The following is a 23,678-nucleotide window of genomic DNA, read 5'->3' as shown; positions in this document are numbered from 1 at the left end:
GATTTATGTTTGCTATTCTGACTAAGATGCTCTCTTCCAAATAAAACACTTTCTTTTACCTCTTGCCCTTTGTACTTTCTTGCCTTGTGCAAAGTGACTTTTGTATTTAACCAAAGTATTTTCATTTATTTATCATAGTTATTTTACTTTTCACATATTTCTAGAGTAATTTTCTAGATTTTAAAAAAGTAATCTTGATCAGGTTTTACTGATTTTCTCTTGATAGTGATAGCCAACATGATTTTCTGAAATCCAGTCATTTTAATGAGTCTCATAAGATTTACTTTGTTTCATTCTTATCAACCTACACACACACAGAGCAGACTATCAGTAACATATTTTTCTTATCTAGAACATCATTCAGATAAAGTTAAGAATCACACAACACCAGATTACAGTCCAAGAGGAGCACTAGCTTTGAGTGCCCCTCCTTCATCATTGGACTATAAACTGGTGTTGTGTGATTTTTAACTTTTTCCATCTGTTCAACACTGGCACCTCCAAGTCACCATTGGATTAGAAGGACATTAGCTTGCAATTATAAAGTTACCTTAGTGATTCTCAACATGTTTAAACTAACCTTACAGCCAATTAAATGGGAGTGAAATAAAATAGAGTCAGGCAACATCCATGGAGAGAGAGCAAGCTAACATTTCCAGTCATAGATGACTCTAAGAGTCTTGGAACGTTAGCTTGCTGTCTCTCCATGGATGCTGCCTGACCTGTAGTGATCTCCAGCATTTGTTGTATTCAGTACAGATTCCAGCTTCTTCAGTGACTTGCTCTTAAAATAGAGTTGCATTCACTTTGTAGACAAAAACAGCAGCCAGTTTACACAAATAACAATTAGTTGGATTGGTGATGATGCTTATTTTGATTGTGACCATGGAGTCGAAAATGTTGGCCAAGATGACTCCCTGCGATTAATATTTAATTATGATTCCCATAAAATATGAACATGAATTAATTTTTTGATTACATCTCTGAAGAAGCATTCCCTGAATACTGCACTGAAAAACAGAACTCAATCATGTACTCAAATACGACTGTGAAACTTGATTTCACAATTGACTTTGGAGTGAGATTGTGTGAATGTTTTTGCCTGATTTTCACCATCCATTTTTATCCTTGTATTTCCAAGTAAATTTCCATACCGTTAAAAGATAATGACACGTCTTAGAAAAGAAAGGAGAAGCCAAAGCCGTTAGAGTTGTGTTCTGCAGCTTCGTTTCCTAAGCTCAGATGCAGGTTTGTTTTATTTGAAGGATAATTCTGTGGCTTTGAAGTTTGTTGCTTTGCTGCACCCGTCCATTAACTGGAAACATTTACACCCCCCCCCCCTGCTGTTGAGGCCAGTTTTTTTTTCATATTTAGTACTTTCCACAAATTGTAACACCTTTATACAGGGAGATCGAGAAAATGAGCAGAAGAGCGGAAGAATGAAAAAGAAAGAGGAAAAGAAAGTCTGAGCTAACTTGTAGAATTATGTTAATGAGGAGCCAATGTGAGAATTCATTGCCACGATTCCAACACTTTAAATCGATTGGTTGAACATATTATGAGGAGGCAAATAGACTGAAATTAGCCTTGGGTGTAATTGAATCAGTAGCCTGTTTTATGTCCTGCTTGTGTTTCCATACCATTGCCTTCAATCAGTTGAGGTGTAAAAGTAGACAGCTGATTGCTATTGTTATTGCTCTCTGTATGCTATTTCTCAAGATCATTTCTCAAGCTTAGACAGCATCCCATAATTGGCAAACAAGTTGCCACTCTCACTCCCTGAGAATGAAATTGTTCTTTGTATTAGCACAAAATGAGTTAATCAGTGGAGGACCAAAAGCTGGCAGGATGCAAAGCTGAATGAGCAATTTATTATTGCTCATTTTATGCACTTGCTAAAGACTAATTTCACCCTGTCTTGTCACCTATTTATCCTCTACTAGTCACTGTCTCATTGCACATGATTTACCACAGGAGCTTTATGCAGTCACTTATTGCTCTCTCTTCATATATTCAACATTCATTCTGATGTCCTCCCAAAATCCCTTACCAACCCTCACTAACTCCTTCATATCATTGTCTATTCTATTCCAAATATCAGTGATTTGAACAAGGGAATCAAATGTTATATTTTCAAGTTTCCAGGTAACAAAAATAAATCGAGGTGGGACTGTAAGTGGTGAGGAGGATGTAACAAGGCTTCTAGGCTATTTACAAATGTTGAGAGAATGCACAAAATTGACAGGTGCAGAATAACACAGATGAACGTGAAATTATCCACTTCAGGAGAAAAAAAACAGAGTGACAGTATTATTAAGAGTTGTTAGATTGTGAACTGTTGTTGTAAAAAGGAATCTGGACTTCTACACCAGTCCTTGGTAAGCATTCAGGTACTGTGAGCAGTTAGCATGGCAGATGATATGTTGGCTTTCATTGCAAGAGGGTTTGAATAAAGAAGCATAGATGTCTTACTGCAGCTATACAGGGCCTTAGTGAGACCACATTTGGAGCATTGTGTCAATTTTTGATTTTCTTATCTAAGTAAAAGTATATTTTTTGAAGAGGAGCTGCAGCATAGATTCACCCAATTAATCCCTAGGATGGCAGATTTGTCAAATGAGGAAGACTGAATCGACTGGGTCTATTTTCACTGGAGTTTAGAAGAATGAGAGAGGATCTTAGTGAAACCATTTAATTCTGGCAGGGCTTGAGAAACTGGATGCAATGATGATGTCTCCCCTGGCTCTGAGCTTCCAAACAAAGGGTCATGGTCTCTGGATATGTAGTGTGCCATTTTGGACTGAGAGGAGATGAATTGTCTCGGCTCAGAGGGTGGTGAACCTATAAAATCCTCTACCACACCAGGCTGTGAAGGTAAACACACTGGATATATTTAAGAAAGAAATAGATTTCTCAAGGCTAAATGAGTGAAAGGGTACTGGGAGGGGGTGGGGGAGGGGAGAGCGGGGGAGAATAGAAGTGTGATATTGAGATAGAAGATCAGCCATGATCACAATTAAATGGCAAGCAGACCCAGTGGGCAGAAAAGCCCTACAATATCTGTTTCTCTCTGACATCTTACTCATTTTCCCTCACAGACAAAGACAGTAGGAGTATACTTAAGAGGGAAATCAGGAGGGCAAAAAGGAGATATGACATATCTGTCATAAATAGAGTTAAGAAGAATCCAAAGGATTTTTACAAATACATTGAGGACAAAGGGACAACTAGAGAGAGAATAGGGCCCCTCAAAGATCGGCAAGGCAACCTTTGTGTGAAGCTGCAGGAGATGGGGGAGATACTAAACAAGTATTTTTCATCAATGTTTATGATGGCAAAGGAACATGGAAGTTCTAGAATGTAGGGAAATAGATGGTGACATCTTGAAAAATGTCCCTATTACAGAGGAGGAAGTACTGGATGTCTTGAATCACATAAAGGTGGATAAATCCCAAGGACCTGATCGGATGCGCCCTAGAGCTCTGTGGGAAGCTAGGGAAGTGATTGCTAGGCCCCTTGCTGAGATATTTTTAACATCAATAGTCATAGGTGAGGTGCCGGAAGATTGGATGCTGGCTAACGTGGTGCCACTGTTTAAGAAGGGCGGTAAAGACAAGCCAGGGAACCATAGACTGGTTAGCCTGAATTCGGTGGTGGGCAAGTTGTTGGAGGGAATCCTGAGGGACAGGATTTACAGTATTTGGACAAGCAAGGACTGATTAGGAATAGTCAACGTGGCTTTGTGCGAGGGAAATCATGTCTCATGAACTTGAGCGAGTTTAAAAGTAAAAAGGCATTGATGAGGACAGGGTGGTGGACATGATCAAGATGGACTTCAGTAAGGCGTTCGACAAGGTTCCCCATGGGAGACTGCTTAGCAAGGGTAGATCTCATGGAATACAGGGAGAACTAGCCATTTGGATACAGAACTGGTTCGAAGGTAGAAGAGAGAGGGTCATGGTGGAGGGTCATTTTTCAGACTGAAGTCTGTGACCAGTGGAGTGCCAGAAGGATCGGTGCTGGATCCACTACTTTTCGTCATTTTATATAAATGATTTGGATGTGAGCATAAGAGGCATAGTTAGTAAATTGCAGATGACACCAGAATTGAAGGTATAGTGGACAGGGAAGAGGGTTACCTCCGATTACAATGGGATCTTTCTCAGATGGGCCAATGGACTGAGAAGTGGCAGATGGAGTTTAATTCAGATAAATGCATTTTGGGAAAGCAAATCGTAGCAGGACTTATACACTTAATGTAAAGGTCCTAGGGAGTGTTGCTGAACAAAGAGACCTTGGAGTGCAGGTTCACAGCTCCTTAAAAGTGGAGTCACAGGTAGATAGGATAGTGAAGAAGGTTTTTGGTATGCTTTCCTTTATTGGTCAGAGTATTGAGTACAGGAGTTGGGAGGTCATGTAGTTGCTGTATAAGACGTTGGTTAGGCCACTGTTGGAATATTGCGTGCAATTCTGGTCTCCTTCCTATCGGAAAGATGTTGTGAAACTTGAAAGGGTTCAGAAAAGATTTACGAGGGTGTTGCCAGGGTTGGAGGATTTGAGCTATAGGGAGAGGCTGAATAGGCTGGGGTTGTTTTCTCTGGAGTGTTGGAGGCTGAGGGATGACCTTTATAGAGGTTTACAAAATTATGAGGGGCATGGATAGGATAAATAGACAAAGTCTCTTCCCTGGTGTGGGGGAGTCCAGAACGAGAGGGCGTAGGTTTAGGGTGAGAGGGGAATAATATAAAAGAGACCTAAGGGTCAACTTTTTCACGCAGAGGTTGGTGTGTATATGGAATGATTTGCCAGAGGAAATGGTGGAGGCTGGTACAATTGCAACATTTAAAAGCCCTCTGGATGGTTATATGAATATGAAAGATTTGGAGGGATATGGGTCAAGTGCTGGCAATTGGGACTAGATTAGGTTGGAATATCTGGTGGGCATGGACGAGTTGGACAGAAGGGTCTGTTTCTGTGTTGTACATCTCTATGACCTCCAGCCACATGAATACAGAAGTCCACCACTTCCTCACTCTCAATCACCCTCTTTCACTCATTGTTTCTCACTGGGGATAAATGAAAGTTTAGGCACTTTTAGCAATATTAAATCAGCTGTATGTCACCTTTTGCTTTCTAATGGAAATCGAAATCTGGAGAGATGAATAACGACTCTGGTTCAAGATTGCACATTTCATATTATTGTTCAAAGTCAATATTACCCTGACCACCTAATGTCACGCACATTCCTGTTCACTTGCTCCCTCAATTAAACATTTATTCATTGCTACCTCTTTCTCGGATACATTCTTTAATAAATCGCTGTTGGGTTATAGGAAATTAATTGAGCCTGTCCAGCATAGAGGAAAAAGGAGCCACAGGTTACAGAAATCACATCGTCCAATTACTGTAAAAGTATTTAATAATAGACCCTGTAGCTAGATTCCAACCTGCCAGATCCTTTATTTGTCGTGCCTGTAGGGACCCGAGCCATTATAGGCTGATTAGCACATTCTCCTTAGAGCATATATGCGGAGCTAGCATTTTTATCATTTAAATATATCTTTTAGAGTCTTGACTGAGGATCTGTGTTTCAAGCCATGCAGACTGTTTTCTTAATGAATTTGCAGTTAATGTCAGCTACTGGTCATATTCAATGTAAAGTTTCTTATAGCAAACCTTGAGAAATAAGTGATACCATGAATAAGCAGCATTTCTGTTTTCTATGTGGTGTTTCACAGGGAGATGGTCAATGCATGGTTTGCAGACAGAGTGCACACTATTCCCACTACAAATGAAACTGTGAGAGACCTCAGCCCTATGCATCAAATGGCCCAGTCTGAGAGTGCCACGCCTGGAACACCTACAAGGAAAATATCTGCTTCAGAATTTGACAGACCCCTGAGACCCATGCTTGTTAAAGATTCTGTTGGGGGTTTAACATTTGTCTTTGACCCAGACAGAAAAGAACAGATGCCAGTCAAATTTCCCAAGCCTGCCTGTGAAGCCGTACCTGACAACGACCAGTGTTCCCGACTTTTGGAGCTTGTCAAGGATATTTCCAGCCATTTGGATGTTACAGTGCTCTGTCACAAAATCTTTCTCCACATCAATGAAGTTATTGCTGCTGACAGGTACTCTCTCTTCCTGGTGCACGAGGACAGCTCAAATGAAAAGTTTCTTGTGAGTCAGCTCTTCGATGTTGCAGAAGGTTCCACACCTGAAGAAACTTCAAACAATTGCATCCGATTAGAATGGAACAAAGGAATTGTTGGATATGTAGCAGCTACAGGAGAGCCTCTGAACATTAAAGATGCATATGAGGTACGAACAACTCAGGTTCCTTTGACTGCACAGATGTAGACTTAATCACTTAACAGGAACTTCAGAAAAGCTCAGTGCAGTGGCTTCAGACAATGCAATTGCAGTTAAGTGTTTTTCGCATTGATTCTATTGTCCATAGAAAGGTGCTTTGCATATCAAATCTTAAAGAAGAAAAAAGATCAGAGTCTTTCTAACGATGGTGGCATGAATTTCAGTGTTTTGAGAACTAATATAAGTTAAAAGACAAAAAAAAACTGCAGATGCTGGAATTCAAAGTCAACAGTTGTTGAAAAATGTGGTGCTGGAAAAACACAGCATCCGAGGAGCAGGAGAATCGACGTTTCGGGCATAAGCCCTTCTTCAGGAATCCGGAAACATCGATTCTCCTGCTCCTCGGATGCTGCCTGGCCTGCTGTGTTTTTCCAGCACCACATTTTTCCACTCTAGTCTCCAGCATCTGCAGTCCTTACTTTCTCCTATTCAAAGTCAACAGGCAGGAGGCTGAAAGAACACACCAAACCAGGCAGCATCAGGAGGTGGAGAAGTCAACATTTTGATGTAACCATTTTTCAATCGTTGATTTTGCCACCTCTGGGAATTATTTATAAAAAAAATCAAATTTAACTTTGATTTTTGCTTTCTGAAATGTTGAAAACTAGCCTACAAGGAGGTTGTGTGTCGACAATGTTCTCAGGACAATGTCCCAGCAGTGTCAAATGATTCAGTAAATGGTCCCTAAATTCAATAATTAAGTATTTGGGAAGTCAGAAGCCACAAATTTCACTCATTCTATCCCTCTCCCTGGCAACTGTATGAGGCAGAACCAGATTCCTTCTAAGCATTGTGCTATATTTGACACAGAAATAAGCTTTCAACATATAGCACTAGGACCACATACTTGCATCTTCATAACATCCCCTTGTGTCGGTACATCTGCTACTGAAACCTGACATGCTTCTGTTATCTTTGAAGTTGACTATTCCAAGATCCTCCAACCCAGATTCCACATTTGACCCTCTCTAAACTTGAAGTCATCCAGAAACCTGCTTGTCTCTGTCCTAACTCACTCCAAATGCTGTTCACAAACCCTGTGCTTGCTGACTTACCCTGACTCCTGGCCAAATAACATCCCAATTTTAAAATTCCTGTTGTTATTATGAAGTTCTTTCTTATCTCTACAATCTCTTCCAGCAGTATCTGTGTGCTTCTAATTCTGACATTTTGAATATCCCCAGTGCTAATCGCTTCCATAATTGGCAATCATGCCTTCAACTACTTGGGATCTAAGCTTTGCAATTCTCTCCTAAACGTTTCTGCCTCTATTGCCCTCTTTAAGACACTCCTTCAAAGTTTTGCTTATCTGCCCTAATATCTTTTATGTAGCTCAGTGCAATATTTTCTTTTATAACGCTTCTGTGAACTGCCTTGGGACAGTTATTTATGTGAAAGACTCTAGATATAGTCTTTCACATAATGGCATGATATTAACGCCAAGGTCGTGGGTCTGGGTGGTGCAGTGGCTCAGTGGTTAGCACTGCTGCCTCACCGTACCAGGGTCCTAGGTTCAATTCCATCCTCGGGTGACTGCCTGTGCGGAGTTTGTACATTCTCCGTGTCTGGGTGGGTTTCCTCTGGGTGCTCCGGTTTCCTCCCTGGAGGGTTGGTGTGGACTGGTTGGGCTCAAGGGCCTGTTTCCACACTGTAGGGAATCTAGTCTAATCTAATCTAAATTCATGATGGTGATTTTGTTCATAAATACTGCCTATTAAATTGTAATGGTTAGTTTATCTTTGTAGTTTGCATGTCCTACTAATTTCTTGTAAATCATAGAAGCTTTTGCAAAATTTTATTTAAATTCCTAACATCTAAATTCTTTAATGTAATGCCTTAGCTTGAGTGTTTGATATCCATTTAGATTGGACAGGAAGAGAGTGCTTAAAAAGTCAAATAATAGCTTTCAATTTTTACTGCTCTGCTTTTTATATAGTTGTTTCATTTTAGAAAAATACATGATTTCTTTATTACTTAAGTCGTTGTTTAAACATTAATGGAAGATCACCATGATGATTGGTTGATTAATTGTTTGTTTGCCTGATTTATTTTTGTCACATGTATTGAGATATAGTGGAAAGTGTTGTTTTGCATGCTATATTGACAGATCACACAGTATAAAATGCATCAGGGTAGCAGAGTGCAGAATACAATGTGACAGCTGCGGAGAGAGACATCAACACTAATAACTACAACTAATTCAAATAATATACCATGGAACTGTTCCTGAATATTGAATAATCAGTACAGGAATCAGTGAAAACACTGATTAGTGAAAGATGCATTTATTTCAGAATTACACCTATTTAATAGTAAATCTTCAACTGATAATATTTTAGATTACTTACTTAGAATGTAGAAATGTACCCTTCGGCCCAGCAAGCCCACACCGACCTGCAACCCACCCAGACCCATTCCCCTACATTTACCCCTTCACCTCACACTACGGGCAATTTAGCATGGCCAATTCACCTAACCTGCACATTTTTGGACTGTGGGAGGAAACCGGAGCACCCAGAGGAAACCCACGCAGACAGGGGGAGAATGTGCAAACTCCATACAGAGAGTCACCTGAGGTGGAAATTGAACCCGGGTCTCTGGTGCTGTGGGGGAAAATATGTAAAACAAAACATGTTATATTTGCAAGGTTTTTAAAAATAATGCTTATTTTTAATCAATTGAATGTCAATATTATTTGAAGACGGCTTCTCTTTTAACACAGAACTAACAAAGACTTCAGAGTGAGGTTAATAATATTTTATAACATAATCAATGTATTGTTGTTTTAATCTTGCTGTTAATTCTAAATTCATCATGTCCTGTTACAAATAGGCTGTATCAGCACCAGATTGTGAAAAAAACCTCTCAAAAATATCAAGTACAGGAGAGTGCCAGTATAAACCATCACATTATCAATTTCCAGTATTATTTTCGTTTGACCATATGTTCTACATTGCTGCTCAGTAGGTGGTTATTTTCGAGTAGAATGCTGCCTTAAGATATAATTGTGACATGCTAGAAGTGATGAAAAACTATCTGCAAAGTTACAAATCCTTTTAGGAAGAAGACAGACATTGTTGCTGCAATTTCAAAGAGCAGGCTAAAATACATAGCAGATGGGAATCATCCAAAATCAAAAACTAGTTTGTATAGGCCATTCACTTTAATATATTTGCATCTCTCCATACAAATATTGTACTAAACTCTTACAGATCTGTTCTCTAACCCTCACAGGATCCCAGATTCAATGCAGAAGTTGACCAGATCACAGGGTACAAGACGCAGAGTATTCTATCGATGCCAATAAAGAATCATGAAGATGAGGTGATTGCCATTTTCTGACACTATATGAGTTATGATTCAGTTGTGAAGTGATTAAAATGAGCAGATTGGCTGAGTCTTGTTTCTGTACTTTCCAGTACCTTTAAGCTCTGATGATCTTTAATGTTGTGGTGACTAGAACTGTATATGTTACATTATTCGGGTGTGATCTGGCAGTGCACTGTCCAGCTTCAACATAACTTTAGGGAATTTGAACTCAGCTGTTTTGACAATATAGCTGGAATTCTATTTCTATTATTGCCTCACAGTCTGATAACATTGTGAGCAGCAAGTTGACATAAAACTGCTCGGTCTGTTTCAAGTTGTGTTTCACAAGTTCCACCTCATCTCATCAAAAATATAGACGCATCTCCTATTTTTAAATTTTTATATGTATTAACTAATGTTTTCCTGAACTGATAGATAAAGTGTAACATGCTACATAGCAAAGTGTCATTTTTGTAATTGATTAACTAAGTGCAAACCATGTTGAGCTCTTTGAGAATTGTTTGCAGCATTATGCTATCTGTGAATTTAACTGCTGTGCCTGAAGACATTGATTCATAGTTAGAGTCAAGAAACAATATATTTCTACATTTGAAACAAAAAGAATGATTCAGACTTCTCATATTCTCATTATGTATGTAGAGGGGAAATAGGCAGATCACCCAATTCTTAAATTGTCCCCACCCCATTGTGAGTTACATACTCACTATGTGTCCTTTGTTTCTGGACTTATTACAGGTACATCTCAACTTTTACAACTTGGTCTGAGGATTTTGAGTACTTATTGTTTATTCATGATTGTGGTTGAAAAAAAGATGGTGACATTTCTACTTGAACCACTGCATTGTCTCTGTTAATGATTTGTTGTGTTCAACCAAAACTGGGAAGACCATTCACAACATTTCAACAAATAATCGTTCTGCAACAAACTGCTACTTTGGTTCTTAACTTGGTTCTCAAATTGCCAAAGTAAAAAGTCACATATTTGGACTACAATGTGGGACGAGGCTAAGTAGCACCCAGAGAAGCAAATATATGGTTATCTTAGATTTGCCAGTATTTAAGACAAAATGAACGAAAGATTTTGTAGTTCATAGACTTGAGTAGATTCTGTTGGAAGTTTAGTCTGAATTTCAGCACTGCATTGGCTCCCCTGACAGTATTGTTAAAGATCGGCAAGGAATTCTAAAGAATAGAGGAGGGTCAGAGTGCCTTTGACAACTTGAAAGCTATACAAATTATCATGTCAGTTTTAGTGGTACTGAATTATATTAAAGCATTTAAATTTGCTATTGATGTCAGTGACATTGGTGTTGATGCAGATATATCACAGCATATTCAGGATCAAAGATTAGTCCTTCGCTTTCCTCAAATTTTGAATTTTTCCTGTAGAAATTTTCAACTGTGGAAAAAAGACTTTGAGTTTGGTATTGGTATCACAACATTTTGAAGTCTACATGTTAAACATTACTGCGGAGACTATTATTTATATGGTGCATAATCTTCTAACTGAAAATGTGTTGCTGGAAAAGCGCAGCAGGTCAGGCAGCATCCAAGGAACAGGAAATTCGACGTTTCGGGCATAAGCCCTTCATCAGGAATGAGGAAAGTGTGTCCAGCAGGCTAAGATAAAAGGTAGGGAGGAGGGACATAATCTTCTAACTGTCAATGCAAAGTTCTGTATCCAAAACCTGAGACTGTTTCATTTGGATTTAATGTTACAGCTGCACAATCATTCAAGGGGCAGGAAGAAATAATACCAAAACAACTGTTTAATAAAGAGCAAATATTCCAGAAACTCATATTTTATGATCAAAACTGACTTATGTAGGCTAGCACTTTCATGCAAAGTCTTGATGTATTTTATGTAAAAAAACATTTTTACTGCTAGATAAAATCTGTGTAGGTAGAACAGATATAGTGAGGGATTATAGTAGAAAATGAAAAGGTCTCTTAATAATACCTTGGTATTTTTTCTTATAGATAGTTATTAGGAAAAATGTAAACCCTGAAGTTACATTTTCTTGTGTTAAGAAGGGAAGATATTGCTTTTGGTTAAGTTTGGAGTTGATTGTGAGTTTGGAGGTAAAGTTGCATAATTGTACTTTGATGTGGATTTGCAAACTGTGTAGTGAAGATTTAGGGGTTGGATGCAGATGGTTTGATACATTAGGAGAAATATTGTGCTTTCGCCTACGAGTAGGGATCCAGACATACAGAGTAACTGAAAAATCCAGAAGGCAAACAGTGTATGTGTAGTCATGATTTGGAGATGCCGGTGTTGGACTGGGGTGTACAAAGTTAAAAATCACACAACACCAGGTTATAGTCCAACAGGTTTAATTGGAAGCACACTAGCTTTCGGAGCGACGCTCCTTCATCAGGTGATTGTGGAGGGCTCGATCGTAACACAGAATTTATCACAAAAAATTGCAGTGTGATGTAACTGAAATTATACATTGAAAAATTGATTGTTAAGCCTTTCATCTGTTAGAATACAATGATAGTTTCACTTCTTTCATGTGTAAATAACAAAACCCTTTTTTTAGGTTGCATTGTTAGCTGTTAACAATGGTGATAGCTAGACAATATGTTGAAGGTGTTAGCCCCCTGTGTTCTCTGTCTATGACCTGATGTTTAGATTGATTCTAATCTAAAAAGTGAGATAACAGAGTTTTGCTGGAAAAACTGCATAAATTCATGCAGTTTTTGAGCTCAGAATTCTAAATGAATGTATGCAGTTTTTGAGCAAAGTGCAATGTAACTCTGCAATACAAATTCACCCCACAAAATATATGTGTGCATGTGGGTCTTTGTCTGTCTGTGTGTGTGTGTGTCTGTCTGGGGTGGTGTGTGTGTGTGCAGAGTGTCTTAAGTCTGTGAGGGGGTACATGTGTGAGTGTGGGAGTGTTTGTGTCTATAGGGGTGTGTGTGTGTGTCTGTGTGCGCGTCTGTGTGTACCTGTGTATGTGTGTAGAAACATCTGTGTGTGTGTGTAGTTACAATGGTGATCACCTGTAATGTGACATGAACCCAAGGTCCCGGTTGAGGCCCTCCCTATGGGTACTGAACTTAGCTATCAGCCTCTGCTTGGCCACTTTCCTCTGCTGCCTGTCCCGAAGTCCACCTTGGAGGATGGTCACCCGAAGGTCCGAGGCTGAATGTCTTGGACCACTGAAGTGTTCCCCAACTGGGAGGGAACCCTCCTGTCTGTTGATTGTTGCGCGGTGCCCATTCATCCGTTGTAGCCTTTGCTCGGTTTCCCCAATGTACCATGCCTCTGGGCATTCTTGCCTGCAACGTATAAGATAGACAACGTTGGCTGAGTCACATGAGTACCTGCCATGTACAAGGTGGGAGGTGTCCCCACGCATAATGGTGGTATCTATGTTCACAATCTGACACGTCTTGCAGTGTCCACCATGACAGGGTTATATGGAGCCAGGCAGTTTGCTACGAACAATGATCTGTTTGAGGTTTGGAGGTTGTTTAAAGGCAAGTAGTGGAGGTGTGGGGAAGGTCTTGGTGAGGTGCTCATCCTCACTGATAATGTGTTGCAGGTCATGAAGAACATGGTGTAATTTTTCAGCCCCTGGGAAGTACTGAACAACGAAGGGTACCCTGATTTTGTGATTTACACATGATAAAAGTGAAACTATCACTGTATTCTAACAGATGAAAGGCTTAACAATGAATTTTTCAATGTATAATTTCAGTTACATCACACTGCAAATTTTTGCTATAAATTCTGTGTTATGATCGAGCCTTCCACTACCACCTGATGAAGGAACAACGCTCTGAAAGCTAGTGTGCTTCCAGTTAAACCTGTTGGACTATAACCTGGTGTTGTGTGATTTTTAACAGTGTATATGTAGATCAGAGAGTGGAAGCAGGAGAGGTAAAATGTGTGCACGAAATCCTGCAATACTCCTAAAAATTGAGATTAGGGATCACATACATTTCCTCTGAAGTTAAAGTAATAATGAATTTAGCTTGTTTTAATTGTCTCAGGGTGTCTCAAGGAGCAAAGCACCCAGTAAATACACAGGAACTTGCCAGAAGGATAGCAGTTACAGTTTTGCCATTGAGTGGAGATAGTGAATCTTTGCTGGGCTGGGATGTTTATAAGGGTAATGTTAGGATAAAAGGAATAGCATGAGGTTGAATCCTTTTCCTGTTTATTGTGCTGATACCTTTCCAACCTTTTTAGCTAGAGCAATAGTGTTTTTTTCCATGCTTGATAAACAGTTTATATTTTATGTATAAAGTATAATCTTATGATGTGTTCTGTAACTAATCACCATAGTTAAAAATAAATGAAGTTAGGTTCCATGTTTTACTGTGGGATCTGACTTATCCTATATTAACATCAACTATGTTCATAACATTGCCCTAAACCTGACCTTACATGTTTCTTTGGTGTCTCCCCTATCTTCAGTTACTAGTGGTGTATCGCAAGGATCTGTTTTGGGGCCAATGCTGTTTGTCATTTTTATAAATGACCTGCATGAGGGTGTAGAAGGATGAGTTAGTAAATTTGTGGATGACACTCAGGTCAGTGGAATTGTGGATAGTGCTAAAGGATATACAGAAAGACAAAGATAAACTGCAGAGCTGGGCTGAGAGCTGGCAAAAAGAGTTTAATGTGGAAAAGTGTGAGGTGATTCACTTTGGAAGGAGTAACAGGAATGCAGAGTACTGGGCTAATGGTAGGATTCTTGATAGTGTGGATGAGCAGAGAGATCTCGGTGTCCATATGCATAGATCCCTGGATGTTACCACTAGTTTGATAGGAAGGCGCACAGTGTGTTGGCGTTTATTGATAGAGGGATTGAGTTTCGGAGCCATGAGGTCATGCTGCAGCTGTACCAGACTCTGGTGCAGCTACACTTGGAGTACTGCGTATACTTTTGGTCGCTGCATTATAGGAAGGATGTGGACATATTGGAAAGGGTGCAGAGGAGACTCAGCAGGATGTTGCCACTTTTGGAAGACTGTGTGCAATTCTGGTCTCCCTGCTATAGGAAGGACATCTATACTTGTAAAACTTGGAACGGTTCAGAAAAACACTACGAGGATGTTGCCAGTGTTGGAGGGTTTAAGCTACAGGGAGAGGTTGAATAGGCTGGGGCTATTTTCCCTGAAGCATTGGAGGCTGAGGGGTGACTTTACAGAGGTTTGTAAAATCGTGAGGATCAAGGATAGGGTAAATAGGCAAGGTCTTTTCCTAGGGATGGGGGACTCCCGAATGAGAGGGCATATGTTTAAGGTGAGAGGGAAAGATATAAAAGGGACCTAAAGGGCAACTTTTTCACACAGAGCACAGTGCATGTATGGAATGAACTGCCAGAGGAAGTGGTGTAGTCTGGTGCAATTATAACATTTAAAAGGCATCTGGATTCATTTATGAATAGGAAGTGTTCAGAGGGATATGGGCCAAGGGCTGGCAAATGGAACAAGATTTATTTGAGATACCTGGTTGGCATGGATGAGTTGGACTGAAAGGTCTATTTCCATGCTATATATCTGTATGACTCTAACTTATTTCCTATAGCAGGGAGACTGGAATTGAACACAATATTCTAAAAGTGGTGTCACCAATGTCCTGTACAGCTGTGACATGACATTACAACTCCTATAGTCAATGCACTGACCAATGAAAGCAAACCAAATGCCTTCTTCACCACCGTGTCTACCTGAGACTCCACTTTCAAGGAGCTATGCACCTGCATCCCTAGATCTCTTTGTTCAGCAACACTCCCCAAGGCCTAACCATTAACTGTATAAGTCCTACCCTGGTTTGCTCTACCAAAAGGCAACACCTCACATTTATCTAAATTAAACACCATCTGCCACTCCTTAGCCCATTGGTCCATCTAATCAAGGTCCTATTGTACTCTGAGATAATCTTCTTCATTGTCCGCTATTAACCATCCCTCCTGTATTCACATCCAAATCATTGATATCAAAGACGAAAAGCAGTGGACCCAGCACTGATCCTTGAGGCAGCCAGTGTGAAAAGCAACCCTGCACTTGCACCTTCTATATTCTATCTGAAAACCAATTTTCTATCCAATTGGCTAGATCCCATTGGATTCCATGTGATCAAACCTTGGTAAGCAGTATACTATGCAAAACTTGTTGATTGTTTTTTGGAGTCTACCACTCTGCCTTCACCAATCCTCTATGTCAATTGTTCAGAAAAGTCTAATCAAATTTGTGAGACATGATTTCCCACGTACAGAGCCATGTTGACTGTTCCTAATCAGTCTTTGCCTTTCCAAATGCATGTAAATCCTGTCCCTCAGAATCTCGCCATCAACGTACTCACTGCTGATGTCAGGCTCACCAGTCTATAGTTCTTGTGATATGTTTCTGAATTCATGTGATTTTCTGGCTAGTGATAATTAGTGCACAGAATGTGTTTTAGAACATAGAACATAGAACAATACAGTGCAGAACAGTTTTTGCCGACCTGTCAACTATTCTCAGCTCATCCCCTACACTATCCCATCATCATCCATGTGCTTATCCAAGGAAGTGTTTAAATCTCCCTAATGTGGCTGAGTTAACTACATTGGCAGGTGGGCATTCCACGCCCTTACCACTTTCTAAGTAAAGAACCTGCCTCTGACATCTGTCTTAAATCTATCACCCCTCAATTTGTAATTATGTCCCCTCGTACAAGCTGACATCATCATCCTAGATAAAAGGCTTTCACTGTCCACCCTATCTAACCCTCTGATCAGCTTGTATGTCTCGATCAAATCCCCTCTCTGCCTTCTTCTTTCCAATGAGAACAGACCCAAGTCTCTCAGCCTTTCCTCATAAGACCTTCCCTCCAGACCAGGTAACATCCTGGTAAATCTCCTCTGCCCCTTTTCCAATGCTTCCACATCCTTCCAGAAATATGGCAACCAGACCTGTGCACAAAATTCCAAGGGCGGCTAGCGTTTTGTATAGTTGCACATAGGAGAATCTAAATACATTTGTACAGGAGAAAGATTTCTATAACGAATATTGGCTCACAATTTCTTGTGCAGCTGGAACATTAATTAGAGAGACTAATGTGCTTCAAAATTCAAATGCTCGTTTCCATTAGCATTCGATTAATTCTGCCAAAGATATGTTATCATTTGATTGAAGTCTGCCCTCATCTACTTTGAATAAAATGCATTGATTAGATAAGAGCAATTTGTTATAATTTATTCTTGAAATCTGTATCCTATTAAAGAGAAAAAATAAACATTGCCTATTAATTGTCCCTTAACCAACACTCACCAAAGCAGCTTAGTTGGTTAGTTATGTCATGACTGATTTTAGGACCTGTTGTGTAAAGACTTCAGGACCTTGGAGTTGCCTTGCTAATGTTATTATGGAGGAGCATATCACTGAACATCAATAGCACAGTATGGATGGAGTTAGAACAGTCTGGAAGAATAGACCACCACTACACCAGACTACTGGACCACACTGCTCTGCACGCTAGAATAAAAACAAGTCTGAAGAGCACATGGATATAAATACACAAAACAGCCTCCTTATCCACTGTAGCTATCAAATCAGAGCCTGGTATCTGGATGTAAGTTTGATGGTGAACTGGAAGGTTCGCTTTCTGACGTTTAATCACCATACTAGGTAACATCATCAGTCAGCCTCCAGTGAAGCACTGGTGTTAGTGACCTGCTTTTTGTTTATGCATTTAGGTTTAAAGTCAATGGGAGCACTGTGGAGCCAGCAACCATAATTCTATTAGTTTTAAAATAGTGATGGAAAAGTATAGACCAGATCTAAATTGGAGGAAGGCTAATTTTGACGGTATTAGGCAAGAACTTTTAAAAGCTGTATGGACGCAGATGTTCACAGGTAAAGGGATGGCTGAAAAATTGGAAGCCTTCAGAAATGAGATAATGAGAGTCCAGAGACAATATATTCCTGTTAGGGTGAAAGGGAAGGCTGGTAGGTATAGGGAATGCTGGATGACTAAAGAAATTGAGGGTTCGGTTAAGAAAAAGAAGGAAGCATATGTCAGGTATAGACAGGATAGATCGAGTGAATCCTTTGAAGAGTATAAAGGCAGCAGGAGTATACTGAAGAGGGAAATCAGGAGGACAAAAGGGGACATGAGATAGCTTTGGCAAATAGAGTTAAGGAGAATCCAAAGGATTTTTACAATTTCATTAAGGACAAAAGGATAACTCGGGAGAGAATAGGGCCCTTCAAAAATCAACAAGGCAGCCTTTGTGTGGAGCAGCAGGAAATGGGGGAGAAAAATGAATATTTTGCATCAGTGTTTACTGTGGAAAAGGACATGGAAAATGTAGAATGTAGAGAAATAGATGGTGACATCTTGAAAAATGTCCATATTACAAAGGAGCTGGATGTCTTGAAACACATAAAAATGGATAAATCCTCAGGACCTGATCAAGTGTACCCTAGAACTCTGTAGTAAAAAGTGAGGTCTGCAGATGCTGGAGATCAGAGCTGAAAATTTGTTGCTGGTTAAAGCACAGCAGGTCAGGCAGCATCCAAGGAACAGGAAATTCGACGTTTCGGGCCAGAGCCCTTCATCAGGAATGAGCTGATGAAGGGCTCTGGCCCGAAACGTCGAATTTCCTGTTCCTTGGATGCTGCCTGACCTGCTGTGCTTTAACCAGCAACAAATTTTCAGCCTAGAACTCTGTAGGAAGCTAGGGAAGTGATTACTGGGCCCCTTGTTGAGATATTTGTATCATCGATAGTCACAGGTGAGTTGCCAGAAGACTGGAGGTTAGCTAATGTAGTGCCACTGTTTAAGAAGAGTGGTAAGGACAAGCCAGGGTACCTGATTTCGGTGGTGGGCAAGTTGTTGGAGGGAATCCTGAGAAAAAAGGATGTACATGTATTTGGAAAGGCAAGGACTGATTAGGGATAGTCAACATGGCTTTGTGTGTGGGAATTCAAGTCTTACAAACTCGATTGAGTTTCTTGAAGAACTAACAAAGAGGATTGATGAGGGCAGAATGGTGGAGGTGATCTATATGAACTTCAGTAAGGCGTCCAACAAGGTTCCCCATGGGAGACTGGTTAGCAAGATTAGATCTCATTGACTACAGGGAGAACTAGCCATTTGGATACAGAACTGGTTTGAAGCTAGAAGACAGAGGGTCGTGGTGGAGGGTTGTTTTTCAGACTGGAGGCCTGTGACCACTGGAATGCCTGTGACCAAGGATCGGTGCTGGGTCCACGACTTTTCATCATTTATATAAATGATTTGGAGGTGGGCATAAAAGGCATGGCTGGCAAGTTTGCAGATGACACCAAAATTGGAGGTGTAGTGGACAGGGATTACAATGGGATCTTGATCAGATGGGCCAATGACTAGTAAGTGGCAGATGGAGTTTAATTTAAATAACTGCGAGGTGCTGCATTTTGGGAAAGCAAATCTTAGTGGCACTTATACAATTAATGGTAAGGTCCTAGGGGGTTTTGCTGAACAAAGAGACCTTGGAGTGCAGGTTCATGAAAGTAGAGTCGCAGGCAGATAGGATAGTGAAGAAGATGTTTGGTATGCTTTCCTTTATTGGTCAGAGTATTGAGTACAGGAGTTGGGAGGTCATGTTGTGGTTGTACAGGACATTGGTTAGGCCACTGTTGGAATACTGTATGCAATTCTATCCTTCCTATCCGAAAGATGTTGTGAAACTTGAAAGGGTTCAGAAAAGATTTACAAGGATGTTGCCAGGGTTAGCGGATTTGAGCTATAGGGAGAGATTGAATAGCCAGGACTGTCTTCCCTGGAACGTCAGAGGCTGAGGGGTGACCTTATGGAGGTTTATAAAATCATGAGGGGCATGGATAGGATAAATAGACAAAGTCTTTTCCCTGGGGTGGGGGAGTCCAGAACTAGAGGGCATAGGTTTAGGGTGAGAGGGGAAAGATATAAAAGAGACCTAAGGGGCAACCTTTTCACACAGAGGGTGGTATGTGTATGGAATGAGCTGCCAGAGGAAGTGGTGGAGGCTGGTACAATTGCAACATTTAAAATGCATTTGGATGGGTATATGAATATAAAAGGTTTGGAGGGATATGGACCAGGTGCTGGCAGGTGGGACTAGATTGGGTTGGGATATCTGGTTGGCACGGACACGTTGGACCAAAGGGCCCATTTCCATGATGAACATCTTTATGACTCTATGACTGTATGCGCAGATCAGGTGAATTAGCCATGCTAAATTGCCCATAGTGTTAGGCCGATTAGTCCGGGGTAAATGTAGTGGAATGGGTTTGGGTGGGTTACTCTTCAGAGAGTAAGTATGGACTGGTTGTACCAAATAGCCTGTTTCCACACTGTAGGGCATTTAATCTGTAGGGAATCTAATCTAATTGCACAAAGCAGACAGAAAACTAGCCACTAGGATATATGAACATCAACTAGCCACAAAAAGACATGACCCACTCTCACTAGTATTCTTACATACAGATGAGGAAGGACACCACTTCGACTGGAACAATACACCCATCCCTGAACAAGCCAAACAGAGACATGCACGAGAATTCCTAGAAGCACGGCATTCCAACTGGAACGCTGTCAAAAAAACACACTGACATAGTCCCCATTTACCACCCTCTGAGAAAAAGAACAGGAAATGGTGTCACAAACCCAAGGAAACCTAACCACATAAATAGAAAGCGGGTCACTAAGACCAGTGCTTCACTGGAATCTCACTGATAATGTTACCTAGTATGGTGACAAAATGTCTAAAAATGAACCTTCCAGCTCAGCGAGCAAACTTGCATCCAGAATCTCAACCTGAGCTACAAAATCTTCTCAAAACTCACTTGAGCCTGGTATATCTACGATTATCATGTATGTATATTTTGTTTTAATGTATTATAAATAGCATGATAACAGTTCTCAACTTTGTCAGACATCACTTTGTGGAACACATGACTTGCCATACATATCCAAAACCCCCTAACGTTTGCTTGGGAAAATACTCCGGCTAGGTGTAGAGAACTGTGTGTTTTGATGTGCATTCTACTAAAGAACATTTAACATGTGCAGAGGCATGAAAAATGTCAAATTTCTTGTTTTGGTCTGTTTTTTTTCTCTCTTAGCTGGTCAGAAGACATTGCACCTAGTGGCCCAGCATATTCATAAAATTGAGACCAATTTCCAATGGAAATTTCTCCTTATTTCTGATTCTTATAAAGAAGGAAGTGCAATAAGAAGTTCAGCCAGGTTTAGCGAAATCTGTGGATGACTGCAAGTATCGTCCAATACAAATTGACAGGAAAAGGTGTTACTAACTTCCTTGATAGCAGTCAGATGGAAATAAAGACACAGGTTTCAGGTCAGCAGTCTTACAGAACCAGAGCAATTCCACCAGCTGCAAGTCCACAAACAGGAACATATCCCATGAGGCTATTACTGTCAGTAGCACTGATCATCTGCTGTACCTTCTTAATCCAACACCTTCCAGGCTTGCTTCAAAACTGCTGTGTCACTTTGAAGAGACAAGTGAGATCTTCATCCATGCTAAAAACTTTTTCGAACTACATCCACTTTAAAGAGATCCCAAAGCATTTCACATCCAGTGGTTTCTTTCATTGTAATGTAAGAAATGTAGTTGCTCAGAGTAAATGCCTCAAACAGCAATGGAAAATTATTGGATAATTTTGTTGCTTGTAATCTTGAGTAAGGGATAACTATAGGCCAGCGCATAATTTTGAAGCTTTTCTTCAAAATGGTGTCCTGGAAGTTTTCGCTACTTGTTCACCCAATCATCCACTTCACTGTTCACTATTCCATACACTGAAGACCTTTTAAAAACTTGCTGGATTAAGGCAGCTATTGTTGTGAAAAGGGGCATGTACCATACAGTCATAGAGATGTACAGCATGGAAACAGACCCTTCAGTCCAACTCGTCCATGCCGATCAGATATCCCAACCCAATCTAGTCCCACCTGCCAGCACCTGGCCCATATCCCTCCAAACTCTTCCTATTCATTTATCCATCCAGATGCCTTTTCAATGTTGTAATTGTACTTGCTCCACCACTTCCTCTGGCAGCTCATTCTATACACGTACCACCCACTGCATGAAAAAGTTGTACATTCGGTCTCTTTTATATTTTTCCCCTCTCACCCTAAACCCATGCCCTCTAGTTCTGGATTCTCCCATCCCAGGGAAAAGACTTTTTCTATTTATCCTATCCATGTCCCTCATGACTCTATGAGGTTACCCCTCAGCCTCCGACGCTCCAGGGAAAACAGCCCTAGCCTATTCAGCCTCTCCCTATAGCCCAAATCCTCCAACTCTGACAACATCCTTATGATATTTTTTCAAGTTTCACAACATCTTTCCAATAGGAAGGAGACCAGAATTGCACGCGATATTCCAACAATGGCCTAACCAATGTCCTGTACAGCCACAACATGTATTCAATACTCTAACCAATAAAGAAAAGCATACCAAACGCCTTCTTTACTATCCTATCTACCTGCAACTCTACTTTCAAGGAGCTATGAACCTGCACTCCAAGGTCTCTTTGTTCAGCAACACTCCCTAGGACCTTACCATTAAGTGTATAAGTCCTGCTAAGGTCTGCTTTCCCAAAATGCAATGCCTAACATTTATCTAAATTAAACTCCATCTGCCACTTCTCAGCCCATTGGCCCATCTGGTCCAGATCCTGTTGTAATCTGAGATAACCTTCTTCGCTGTCCACTATTCCTCCAATTTTGGTGTCATCTGCAAACTTACTAACTGTACCTCTTATGCTCGCATCCAAATCATTTATATAAATGACGAAAAATAGTGGACCAGTACCAATCCTTGTGGCACTCCATTGGTCACAGGCCTCCAGTCTGAAAAACAACCCTCCACCACCACCATCTGTCTTCTACCTTTGAGCCAGTTCTGTATCCAAGTGGCTAGCTCTCCCTGTATTCCATGAGATCTAACCTTGCTAACCAGTCTCTATGGGGAACCTTGTCAAATGCCTTACTGAAGTCCATCTCAATCAGGTCCATGACTCTGCCCTCATCAATCCTCTTTGTTACTTCTTCAAAAAATTCAATTAAACTTGTGAGACATGAGTTCCCACACACAAAGCCGTGTTGACTATCCTGAATCAGTCATTGCCTATCCAAATACACGTACATCCTGTCCCTCAGGATTCCCTCCAACAACTTACCCACCACTGACGTCGGCTCACTGGGCTATAGTTACCTAGCTTCATCTTCATCCATCTTTACGTGCACTCAACAATCTTCTTTGTGGATGCTGGTGTTGACCTATCAATACTTCCCTGCTGACAAATTGCAAATGGCAGAGATCGCATTGCAAAGTCAATGTGTGGAGCAATATAAATAGCATCATGTTGGGTGAATGTAGTAACAGCTAAGGATATCCTCAGAACACTTCATCCAACTATTGCATGATAGAGGGTCAATCAGAAAATATATCTTAGTGTTTTCTTCTATCCAGCTTCAGAAAACCAAAAGCTAAAATAAACTGTTTATTTAAAAATCTGACATACTACTTCTTGCAAACTCTGAATACACTGGCTTATTGTTTTTCCATGTTTGACATGTTATCCATTTTCAACTTGGTTGGTTTCAGTTGAACATCCAGCAAAAGATTCAGGAAATAATTTTTAGTGGGGACAATTTTCTCCTCCCTGGAGATGGAGGGAGAGGCAGTGAGAAGGGAAAATAATGAGTGAGTCCTTTAAGTATATGAGTTGGGATGTCATGTTGCGGCTGTACAGGACTCTTCTGGAATATTATGTTCAGTTCTGGCTGGCCAGTTATAGGAAGGATATTATTAATTTGGAGAGGGTTTAGCAGAGATTTACCAGGATGTTGCCAGATATGGAGGGTTTGAGTTATAAAGAGGGAGACTGGATAGTCTGGATCTTTTTTCACTAGAGTGTAGGAGGTTTATAAAATAATGAGAGGTAGAGATAGAGGTAATGGTAGCTGTGTTTTC

At 40.5% G+C, this 23,678-nt stretch overlaps 1 protein-coding gene across 4 annotated transcripts in view; it reads left to right on the top strand.

The window, feature by feature from the left end:
* Window positions 1-23,678, top strand: part of pde5ab (phosphodiesterase 5A, cGMP-specific, b) — a 175,523-nt gene that overhangs the window by 93,997 nt on the left and 57,848 nt on the right. For all 4 annotated transcript variants that reach the window (XM_060832412.1, XM_060832403.1, XM_060832430.1 and 1 more), the window contains exons 2-3: window positions 5,739-6,321; window positions 9,607-9,696. In XM_060832412.1, the coding sequence (XP_060688395.1) occupies window positions 5,743-6,321; window positions 9,607-9,696 (669 nt within the window). In that variant the 5' untranslated portion in view covers window positions 5,739-5,742. The remainder of the gene's footprint in view (window positions 1-5,738; window positions 6,322-9,606; window positions 9,697-23,678) is intronic.

Source organism: Hemiscyllium ocellatum, chromosome 1 (assembly GCF_020745735.1).
Source record: "Hemiscyllium ocellatum isolate sHemOce1 chromosome 1, sHemOce1.pat.X.cur, whole genome shotgun sequence".
Classification (NCBI taxonomy): domain Eukaryota; kingdom Metazoa; phylum Chordata; class Chondrichthyes; order Orectolobiformes; family Hemiscylliidae; genus Hemiscyllium; species Hemiscyllium ocellatum.
This window is presented reverse-complemented; position numbering and strand designations above follow the sequence as displayed.